At 44.1% G+C, this 12,289-nt stretch overlaps 1 protein-coding gene across 2 annotated transcripts in view; it reads left to right on the top strand.

The window, feature by feature from the left end:
- Positions 1 to 1,130: 1,130 nt before the first annotated feature.
- The window catches only part of vsnl1a (visinin-like 1a), a gene marked incomplete at both ends in the record, with an annotated part of 28,003 nt that continues 16,844 nt past the window's right edge, over positions 1,131 to 12,289 (top strand). For both annotated transcript variants that reach the window (XM_080514417.1, XM_080514416.1), the window contains one exon: positions 1,131 to 1,292. In XM_080514417.1, the coding sequence (XP_080370543.1) occupies positions 1,131 to 1,292 (162 nt within the window). The remainder of the gene's footprint in view (positions 1,293 to 12,289) is intronic.

Genomic DNA, 12,289 nt, shown 5'->3' with positions numbered 1-12,289 from the left:
GTACTTTGCACGTTTCTTCACATTTCATGACAAGTGACTCACGTAAAGCGACAGAATAGATGATAAAAAACGCCATTTCAACATGAATATTCAAAGATTCTGTGTCGCCACGGTACGGTGAACCGTGAAATAAGTGTGATCCCAGTGCCTCCTAACTGATTTAGCGGAATATTTACACACGACACACTAAGATCCTGCAGAAAGCACGCACATTTTTCACTTTGTGTGTTTTTGCACTCGATGAATTAAGAATAACATCATGAGTGACATCACACACAAAGGTGGAGGTGGTGGAGGAAGCTGCCAAACATACAAGAGAGCGGCAACAAATAATAACAATAAATAACGCGGAAAGTACCTTCAAATGAAAATCTCTGGTAAAAGTCATCGTGAGCCAAAAATTTTTTTTTAATGTTTTCACAGGATGGTACGTTCCATATTCACGGAAGCAAACTTATATTATGCATTAGATGCGATTCTCAGTTTGTTCCATTAGTGAATCGGGTCCATAAATATGACTATTATCTTCCATCCATCCATCCATCCCTCCATCCATCCATCCATCCAAACTTAGCGTAGCAAGAGTCGCTTTACTCCAGGTAAACTGTCAACCATTATTTTTTTTTGTCCTCTGGAATTAAACATATTCATATTAGAATTAACACTAATTAATGCGGCACAAACAGTCTGATGATGAGAGTTTCAGAGGTTGTGATTTTATTCAAAAAACAAACAAACAAACAAACAAGCAAAAAAACCAAGCAAATCTGGGACAAGCAGCAGAAAACAAAGTTGCCTGTGTGATAAACTGACCCTTTTACCCAAGAGGTAGCAACAAAACAGCGCTACTTTCCACCGTGTGGCACGAGGCCCTCCGCCTTCTATTACACTCAATTTGTCTGGAGGGCTTATTTTTAGAGGCAGCTTTGCTTTGATCTCTCCTTTCTGCTTTGATGGATGGTTCTTTGTGGGTTTTTTTCCTGTAGATTCGCAGCATGCCGAGGTTGCGTCTTGTGTTTCTGTGTTAATCGAGAAAAGCGCTCTTTCATTGATTTTGTCTATTTTGTGACACCCCCCCACCCCCCCATCCCCGCCCACCCTCCCACCCCCGCCTCTGTTCGGCAGGCAAAATGGGGAAACAGAACAGCAAGCTGACCCCCGAAGTGATGGAGGACCTGGTGAAGAACACAGAGTTTAACGAGCACGAGCTGAAGCAGTGGTACAAGGGCTTCCTGAAGGACTGTCCCACCGGCCGGCTCAACCTGGAGGAGTTCCAGCAACTCTACGTCAAGGTGAGTCTCCGCGGGCGGGTTGCGCACCGCCGTGCCTGATGCGCGAGCCCAGCGCGGAAAAGCTCACGGTTAGACGTTTCTCCGCTAACGGAAGGGCTTAAGGAGATCGATGAAAAGCCAGAGAGAACTGGAACGTAGAGCGCCGACCTTCGCCGACGCCACATTGGTTCACGCGTTAGCATCGCCATTAGCTCAAACCGATGCTAACTCGGTAGATCAGGAAGCTACGAGGTGCCTCTCCCATCCGCTTTGTATGGGAATTTTTTTTCCTAGTTTTGGGGGATTTATTCGGAAACGGTTTGCCGCTAACGTCCCAAAATCGAATCGACTGGTCCTTGGATGATGCTGAATCATCCCGGGAAATTTCATGCAATTGTGGTGAGTAGTTTTTGCTTACAGTTGGTAAAATACATACATATATACTAATAAACTAATAAACAGAGTACAGTGACAGTAAACGAGCTGCAGGTGCAGATAATAGTTACTGTCACATTTTTACTGCCCACGGCCCGCCGCTCATCGGATTTTATTATTGGTGTGCATTGATCAGGGCTCCAGCTGGTAAATCTCCCTCCAACAGCGTTTCAAAGGCTCCGAGTTTCCATTGATCTCACCGATCTGCAGAGCTGATCTGAAATTTGTGGACAAGCAGTCGTCAGACAGAAAGATATTTTCAGAAACTGAGAGGAATGGCTGAAACGGGCTGAATAAAAAAGCTGCTGCCAGGCCCAAAGTGACCCGTCGAACCTCCATTTAATCATTTGCAGTGGAGAAACTAATTCAGAGATGCTGAGCAGATCCACGACGACCCATCTGCCCATGTGGTTTCCAGTCATTTCGTAAAATGAAGGCCATGAAGATTAATACTGACCTGGTCAGGTTTCAGTAACCGATGAGATAAATTGCTTTGGGCAGATCTCATTATGTTTTACCAAAAAAAACAGAAAAAAACCCAACAAAAAAGTCAATTTCATGCTTTAAAAAGGTAAAAACCCTCTTTTTAATTGTCTATCTCAGTTGGACTTAGAATTTTATGAGCCAAAAGTGTAGATATACATCAGTAGATGTGTGGATCGATATTAAGATCTGTGGAGGGAAAAGACACCCCGTGTTCCACGTTCAAGTTTAGACGCTGGTTCCTACAGTGGAAACACACGAACATCCTTTCATGGTTCTTCAATGTGCTTTCTCTTTTTTGTTTTTTTTGCCGTTACATAAGACGCACCCGGGCATTCAGGTCACGGGTTCACTTCCTCTGAATGCCATGGCCGCTCACGCATCACCTGAGACCCATTGGGGGGGGGGGGGGGGGGGGGTTGAAAAAAAACAAATGTAGAAAACAATCAGCGAGGTTTTATTCTCCTGAAGTTAAAAAAAAAAACAAAAAGCTGTCCATCAGTGGCACAAACGACATTTTTCCATTTGTTTCAGCCCCTGCAGAGCACATTTCTCTTTTAAATGGAAGTGTGTAGGAATAACCTGTCCTCCTGGGAAATGATTCAGAGTCGGCAGGTCTGACGGATTGACGGAGGAACAAAAGCCCCCCCCCCCCCACCTCCCTCCCCCACCACCACCCAAAAAGAAAACCTTGTTACAGATACAGTGGGTGGAGCAGTGACAGTGGAGGGGGGAAACAACGGCTCCCGTCTGAAGGGGTCTCGTCAGCTTCGGGGGGGGCGGGGGGGGGGGTTAAAAATCCTATTACTGGTGCATCCTATTGTGTTTCCAGGCAACAGTGTATCAGCGACAGGCTTTATTTAAATCCAGAGGCCTGATAAGTGGAAAAACGGTCGGGAAGCGACCTCAAGTTAACGGGACAGACTGTTCCTGTGAAGAGTGACTCTGATCATGTGTGTGCGTGTGTGTGTGTCTGTGTGTGTGTGTGTGTGTGTGTGTGTGTGCGTGTGTGTGTGTGTTCATATGTTCAGTGGGAGGGAGAAAAGAGGAACAGCGTGTTTTGTTTTGGTTTTTTTGCGTCGGCTGGAAGCGAGAAACCTAAAGGGACTAATGACGAGGGAAGCGAACGTGCGAAAACAATATTATATATATATATATATATATATATATATATACACACACACACGTTATTTGTCATTAGCTGTGCATGACAAACACAAGAGTCTGCACGTCCTGGGGGGTGGGGGGGGGGGGGTGTCACTCAGTTTGCATCGCTTTCAGGTGTAATTTCTGAACTCAAGCTGGAGGGAACCAGTGAATAAAAAAAAAAAACTACTTTGGGGATTATATGAACCCCAAATAGCACTTTTATGATGTTTAAAGACCAGAAAAGTCGATTTTGTATAATATGGGTCCTTTAACATTCTGAAAAAGACGTCCCAAAAACTATGAAAATGCTGGAAGCTGTTGTTTGTATTTGTAATAAAACCACACACACACACACACACACACACACACACACACACACACACACACACACACACACACACACACACACACACACACACACACACACACACACACACACACTCGTCTCGTGTCCAAGAGCATTCCGTCCTCACACATCCCCACTCTACAGACTCTGCTGATGCACGTATAGCACACGACCTCACATCTCAGGCTGTATTCATAGGGATCAATATTATGTAAAGTTCAGTTTCTAATGGTTTCCCCACAGTAATAATCGTCCAGGCGAAAATCTGAGAAAACGGAGGCAATTTTCAAATTTAAAATCTACATTAGGACGTTGAATTTGGTGGGAATAACTTGTGCAAATTGCAAATCTTTGGGAAAAGAGCTTTAACTGCCCCGATGAGGCTGAATGCATAGATTTACTGTTGCCGTGGCGCCTCAGATGAATGCAGTCGTCCATCAATGCTTTTCAGTTAATTATCTATGCATACGTATTAATTCATCGTCTGTCTGGAGTATTAAAGTTTTCATCTCATCAGAAGCGTTCATCGTATTACACGTCCTGGTGTTTATTCCCTTTAAGATGTTGAAGTCGTGGCGATTTGTACTTTAAACAACAAAAGCGTAATTTCAGAATAGCGCGTCCCACATTTTCCTCTTTGATGTCTCGTTAGAACATGAAAGCAAACCCCAAACATTGGCGGGGACTTTCAAATTAAAGGCATTTCGCAGTTTCCCCAAGTCCACTGAGGGTAGACGGACGCCGCCGTTTCATTTAATGGGCACAATCAGGAACGCAGGGTCGTCTTGTTATTTCACGTTTCGTCCAAAGTCCTTCAATTAAAGAAAGTGCTTCCTCCGCTAATAAATAGTGTTTCACTCACTAAATATTTCTAGTTACTAATGAGCTCTGTGTCACTAATGCGCGAGACAAAGGTGATTTCAATGTAGTACTTATAAAAACACAGTAAAACCAATAGTAATGTTGCAAAGAAACAGAGCTATTGGATTAATTCATAAAGGTTTCTGGACACAAACTCATTATTACTAAAATCAAACATCAAGTTTGAGGTACATTTATATACGTAAAAAAAATTAATAAAAAATGTAGACGTTTGTAGTAATTTGAGAAACGTATTTGAGTGTTTTAAATTATGAACAAGAGAAAATTCATTTGGCGTGAGACTAATTGATAGATGATGAGGAATTTATTGTTCAGGAACTTGTTTCTATGGAGTTTTTATTGATGATAGAAGTACTTGGAAACCTCACATTGAATATATATCAAGGAAAATTTCAAGAAACATTGTAATAATAGCAAAAGCAAAGCACATTTTGAATATCAAAGCTTTACACACCTTATATTGTGCTCTGATTTTGCCCTATTTATGTTATTGTACTGTGGTTTTGGGGTAGTACTTATAAAAACACAGTAAAACCAATAGTAATGTTGTAAAAAAAAAAAAAAAAGAGTTATTGGATTCATTCCTAAAGGTTTCTGGACCACACAATCTCATTATTTTTTTAAATCAAACATCAGAAGGTCGTCTTGTTATTTCACGTTTCGTCTAAAGTCCTTCAATTAAAGAAAGTGCTTCCTCCTCTAATAAATAGTGTTTAAACTCAAATCAACGGCCGGCCGGCGGAACGGCGTTTCAAATGGGAACACGTCGCTTTTGCTTTTTCACTTCAGGAAACGCCTTGAAATGTAGTCGCCAGAAATGTAGTCGCCATGTTGGGCCACTAGTGGGCGCCGTTGTTTGTTTTTCAGGCATTTTAACTCTTTAACGATTATTAGTGAGGTTTGAGAGTAACAAATCCCAAATACTCACATTACGCAGCAATTCTGTGGAGTTGAACTATTTATATTTGTATTTGGTAACGTGTGTATTTATACACCATGTCAACATCTTAAGTAGCATTTTTGCCGCCAATGAGTTTACCTGGAGTTTGGAGTTTAAATTAATTACCTCATTTGACCTACGATTTGTTGTTACAATTTCTTGTAGTTGATCCCCATTCATAATGTGAATCATAAATGCATTTAAAGAGTCGGGAAATGTTTTTGAAAGACGAGGCTTGTGTGACTTTGACAGGCAGTGTCCCCGGGACACTCTGCGTCCCCGGGACAGTCTGTCCTCTGACCGTCTGCCCTTCGCTGTCCGACGTGCAGACTTGCACCTGCACGTATTCTTTAAAACGCCTCTTGTTTATAAAAGCTGGGCGGTTGAAGAAAGATTTACACAACTCGTGCAACTTTTCAATTTCTTTCTACAGAGCCCCTCTGGTGACATTGGTGAAAAAAATCGTATTGCTTAATAACGCGTGGCCACGCGCTAGTAAGGCGTGGGAACGAGATAAATAAGTCGTGGCCACGCGTTATTAAACTGCCGTCAAGTGAGCCGGCACTCAATTTTAACTGCGCTTTTATTAATGCATTTACGGTAAAACAGCGTACGGCCGCAATGCTGACAGAAAGACAGATGGTCTGATTTCAAAATGCAATAAAACAGAATCCTTCATAGGTTTACACCCAATTTCACTTCAGTGCAATACTAGGCATACTCGTTTGTTACTACAAGAAATATGAAAGAATATTACTGTCTAAATTTGGAGAAAAGTACTCTTAAACTTGGATGTGTTGATCGAAAATGATGGTCTCATCTATCATCAATTTTTTTTCTGTGTACTTTTGTCTGCTTGAGGTTTTATGAGGCATTTACTGGACAACTTATACTAGCAGTTATTGTGAGAAGTGCTTCCAGACCACTTCATGTAATTAGTGTACAAATAAAACATGCTACTTCTAGTTTACTGATACACTGAAGAAATTAGCAGTAAAACATGTCTAAGTTTCTACTGTTGGCGTAAAAAAACCCATCTTGAACCATTGTGTGATTATTGGATTTGAAATTTGTGTTTTTACCCTTTAAGTTAAGAAAGAACTTGTTGAAGTGGAACAGGAATTTTATTTTTGGACTTTGAGGCACCCAATCCCTTTAATATATATATATATATATATATATATATATATATATATATATAGTGTTGCTTTTCCACTGCAGCAGCAGACTCACTGTTAGCGATGTAGTTAGCCTGCCGGGCCATGGGAGGGCGCTGTGGCTTGTTTTTGTAATGATACCACACAAGCTCATATTATTTAGAAATAGTAAAAACTACATATAAACATCGTTCCAGTTTCCTGTTCCAGTGAGACTCAGTGGCAGAATTTGGCTCAGAGCCACTTTGGAACGTCACCGTTTCCATTTCACATGATTAATGACAGACTGTCGGGTTTTAATATTACTTCATAAAAACGAACAGATTTACGTTTCTGTGAACAAACCAGATTAAGGTCAGTTTGGCTGGAACAGTTAAAAAAACAAAAACAAAAAAAAAAGTAGCTCCAGAGATTCGTCACCGTATAAAATCAAACTCAATCTGAGCGATTACAGTTATTTTTTTGCGCCTGAATTGACGTATTTACGCAACATTTAAAAACGCATCATTTTCGTTCCGTCAAAGTTTCGCGTTTCCACGGCTGCCTTTTGAAAATGATCGGAAACACTGGAGGTGGAGATTAACCAGACTGACGTCTGTCACTTTCCATTTCACCGGCAAAGTTCTGTGCTGCCCTCTAGTGGTGAAGAGTATTTATACATGATTACTCTGCAACACACTGTGAGAGCAAAGGTTTTCTAGGAAATAATGTGAAATCAGATAATTTCCCACGGCTCACCTGACGAGATCTGGAGGAAACACCAGTGTGGTTGAAAAACACTGGTCTAAACAATCAAACATGACATAACTGAAGAAACAGTGACTGTAGATCAAATGCGTAAAAAAAACCCCAAAACATGAATTCCATGTTTTGTGGTTCTGCTGACACAGCGGCCTCCATCATTACATTTCAACCCCCCCGGTTGTTGGTATTTCTGGTTGTTGGTATTTGCTGTGAGGCGTCGTGTTGCTCGACAGTGACATGAAGCGTGTGTCAATACCCTTGTTGGCGTCCTGCCAGTGTGCGTTACCGTGACGACCTGGCGTCTCCACCGCCGCCACGGCGTCCGGCTGCTGCGCTCACGTCGCCCACCTGCACGACGCGGGGACAGGAAACAGAAAACAGAAGCAAACGTCTATTTGTTATTTTTGTTGATCTGCGGGATTTTACAAGGCTTTTGTTGTTTTGTTTTGGGTTTTTTTGTTGTTGTTGTTGTTGTTGTAAGAAGTCGGTAATTTCAGCCGTCCGGACAAAAGATGGAGGAACGAATATTTGTAACGTCGAGCTTGTTGCTTGAGACGAGGAAACAAGGTTGTGAAATGGGTGGAGGGAGGCTGCTGTTGTGACATTGGCACGCACACGCACACACACACACACACACACACACACACACACACACACACACACACACACACACACACACACACACACACACACACACACACACACACACACACACACACACACACACACACACACACACACACACACACACACACTGACCTGAATATAGATGTACGGATGGATTCCGCTCTGTTGCGTCTCGCTTCCACAGCCCCGGGGCTTTTTCTGTCCACGTGTGTGTGTGTGTGTGTGTGTGTGTGTGTGTGTGTGTGTGTGTGTGTGTGTGTGTGTGTGTGTGTGTTTCCCCTCGGCCTCCCCGGACAGAGTCGGGGGACGACAGGAAGGTAAACGGGGACGACGGAGGAGGGCCGCTGACATCATCTGGCCGTCGGCCCGTTTCCTGCGAGGGAACATGTGTCCCGTATCGCCAGAGACAAAAGACAGACGCGCGGCGGTAGATCGGCGTGGACAATGAGCTTCCGCGCCGTTTTCGCTGCAACTGCATCGACGTGTTGACGCGCGGCGACACAAACGTACCCAGAGATTTCCGGATTGGACGTGTACGAGTGCAATATTTCCACAGTCGTCATCTGATTGATGCCGACGTAAATATTTCTAGTTACTGATGAGCTCCGTGTCACTAGTGCGTGAGACAACGGTGATTTCAATGTAGTACGTATAAAAAAACACAGTAAAACCAATAGTAATGGTGCAAAAAAAAAGAGCTATTGGATTAATTCATAAAGGTTTCTGGACCACACAAACTCATTGTTATTCAAATCAAAGATCATGAAGCTTTGTGACATCATTGAGTTCCAAGCAGTACAGACGTTCTACAAAGCAAGTTACAGATTGTCACCAAGACAAATACAGAGAAGGTTCCCAGGTCGTACTGGTTGTTATGAAATACGTGAGGAATTAAACTTTAGGACTCAGAAACAGTAGAACCCTGAAAAGTTTTATCCCGACAGTTAAAGGTGAACAACTGTGGAACAAAGTGGAGTTGAAACGACGTCCAATCATCAACCTGCTCAAATGTAAATACAAACAAAAGACTTTTGAAATATACAGAGAAGAAGAAATGCATTTAACAAGTTCTTTTTTGTTGATGTTTTGTTCTTTTATACCAGTAAAATGTAAAATGTACTTTTTATTGCGCTGGATTTGGGGCTCGGCGCTCAGAAGCTTCTTGCTTCATCCCACTACTTTTGAGCAGAATGTTTACTGCTCAAATAAACAAACAAGTAAATAAATGTAAATCTACTTAAAATAGTCCAATAAGAACTGATAACTTTGTCGTGATAACAAATCATTTCCTGTCACAATAGACCTTTAAAGCTTCACGTGTGACAGTGAATGATGTGTACTGCATCTAGTAATATGATTAATACTGCGAAAGGTAAAAACATTAATACAGCCCATCTTTATTAGAATGTCATTTTTGAAAACTTGAAAAAAGAAGATAAACACATATTTTCGTGCTGCCTTAACATTTCCCCCACACAAACCCTCCACCAGGCGTATTTCTCAGCAATTGAACAGAAAGAAATGAATTCGATTTAAAAACAAAATGAAATAAAGCCGTGACAAGTTGTTACTGTCAGCCTTTCTGATGCTCTCCATGTTTTCAGATAAGAACAATTAATCAGTTGTCTTTATTAATTTGCCTATTAATTTAATGTCATTTAAAAGCACTTTTAAACATTAACGAGGATTGTGTTGCAAGCGTAACGTTTCTCTCAAACCTTTGAGCAAAAGGCTTTTCCGGCTGCATTTCCCTGCTCTTAGAACCTAAAAATAAAAAAAAAATAAAGCCGTAACTGAGGACTACAGTCATGTTTATATTTGTCGACGAAGCAATGAATTAATCCCGATTAATGTTTTAGATTAATCCTCATTAAAGAGAGGCGGCAGGACAACAATATAAAAGCCTCATCTGACACTTTATTCTGAAGGGCTTTTGGTCATTTTAAGGTTTTTTTAAGCAGAAATGGTTAAAATCTTCTCTTTTGTTCTCCGTCCTCTCTTTTTACACCCCCCCCTCCCCCCCCATTCCTCTGTCCAAGTGGACACTAAAAATAGCGTCTTGTCGTCTCAGAAGCTCTCGCGCTTTTCCTTTTCCACGTCGTGACAACACGCACACGGATAACCACTCCTGGTTGTCGACTTGAAGAACAAACTGTGTGCAATTATAGCAACAATCCCCCCATTTTCCCGGAAGAAAAGAAAACGAGGCAGACGAACGACAATGACAAAGTCCAGACGTTGAGTGCGAGCGTCACTCATTACTCCGGCGAGCGCTCCGCGACGTTTCGGGAGGGGAAGTGTGACACTCACACAGACGAACAGTAGTTTCTCAATGGGCAGAACGGGAGAAATTGGTGTTAATTGCAGAGGGTGTGAGTGTTGGGGTTTTTTTTTGCCGAAAAGACGAGCAGCTGGGATGAGCGACGGAGAGAGAGAGAGGAGGAAACTAATGGACAGATGGTGGGATTCGTCGTAATGATCCACATTTTGATCCATCAGATGCTCTTTGGCCTCCGAAGACGTAATTGAATAATTCAGCAGGTCGAGGCGAGCCGGGCCTCTGCTGCCGAGGTGTGGGAGCAGCGAAGAGGAAGTGGGTAAGTGCCTTTAGATGCACGGCTGCCGGATAATGAGGTCCACTCCGGTCGGAGTCGGGGCCGAGCGGCGCGGGACCATTAGCCTCGTCCGCCTCGGCGGCTGAGTGGTGGTCGAGGTCATTAACCTTGGCGGCGCGGACATAAATCCCGCGGCGGCGCCGACAAAACGACCTTCAGCCGGTTAACAAGGGTTCAACCACCTGAGAGAGACGGCGGACAAACATCCGTCCCCGACTCTGAGCCTCACGTGGACGGGGACAAGGAGACTGAGACGTGAATTATCACACAAGCATGACGTGTGAGGAGCCAGCGGGAATCGAGAACCGTTTCTTGTTGAGAACCGATTCCTTTGAGTTTCACTTCAAAGGAACCGCGGCGCTGCCGACAAGACGACCTTCAGCCGGTTAACAAGGGTTCAACGCCGGACAAACATCCGTCCCCGACTCTGAGCCTCACGTGGACGGGGACAAGGAGACGGAGACATGAATTATCACACAAGCATGACGTGTGAGGAGCCGGCGGGAATCGAGAATCGCTTCTTGTTGAGAACCGATTCCTTTGAGTTTCACTTCAAAGGAATCGTGGCGGCGGCAGCGCCAACAAAACTACCTTCAGCCGGTTCAACCCCGGAGAGAGACGCCGGACAAACATCCGTCCCCGACTCTGAGCCTCACGTGGACGGGGACAAGGAGACGGAGACGTGAATTATGACACAAGCATGACGTGTGAGGAGCCGGCGGGAATCGAGAACCGTTTCTTGTTGAGAGTCGATTCCTTTGAGTTTCACTTCAAAGGAACCGCGGCGCTGCCGACAAGACGACCTTCAGCCGGTTAACAAGGGTTCAACGCCGGACAAACATCCGTCCCCGACTCTGAGCCTCACGTGGACGGGGACAAGGAGACGGAGACATGAATTATCACACAAGCATGACGTGTGAGGAGCCGGCGGGAATCGAGAATCGCTTCTTGTTGAGAACCGATTCCTTTGAGTTTCACTTCAAAGGAATCGTGGCGGCGGCAGCGCCAACAAAACTACCTTCAGCCGGTTCAACCCCGGAGAGAGACGCCGGACAAACATCCGTCCCCGACTCTGAGCCTCACGTGGACGGGGACAAGGAGACGGAGACGTGAATTATGACACAAGCATGACGTGTGAGGAGCCGGCGGGAATCGAGAACCGTTTCTTGTTGAGAGTCGATTCCTTTGAGTTTCACTTCAAAGGAACCGCGGCGCTGCCGACAAGACGACCTTCAGCCGGTTAACAAGGGTTCAACGCCGGACAAACATCCATCCCCGACTCTGAGCCTCACGTGGACGGGGACAAGGAGACGGAGACATGAATTATCACACAAGCATGACGTGTGAGGAGCCGGCGGGAATCAAGAATCGCTTCTTGTTGAGAACCGATTCCTTTGAGTTTCACTTCAAAGGAATCGCGGCGGCGGCAGCGCCAACAAAACTACCTTCAGCCGGTTCAACCCCGGAGAGAGACGCCGGACAAACATCCGTCCCCGACTCTGAGCCTCACGTGGACGGAGACAAGGAGACGGAGACGTGAATTATCACACAAGCATGACGTGTGAGGAGCCGGCGGGAATCTAGAACCGTTTCTTGTTGAGAACCGATTCCTTTGAGTTTCACTTCAAAGGAATCGTGGC

Source organism: Blennius ocellaris (genome assembly GCF_963422515.1).
Source record: "Blennius ocellaris genome assembly, chromosome: 18".
NCBI lineage: Eukaryota > Metazoa > Chordata > Actinopteri > Blenniiformes > Blenniidae > Blennius > Blennius ocellaris.
Note: the sequence above shows the minus strand (reverse complement) of the source record. Positions and strands in the feature narration are given on the sequence as shown.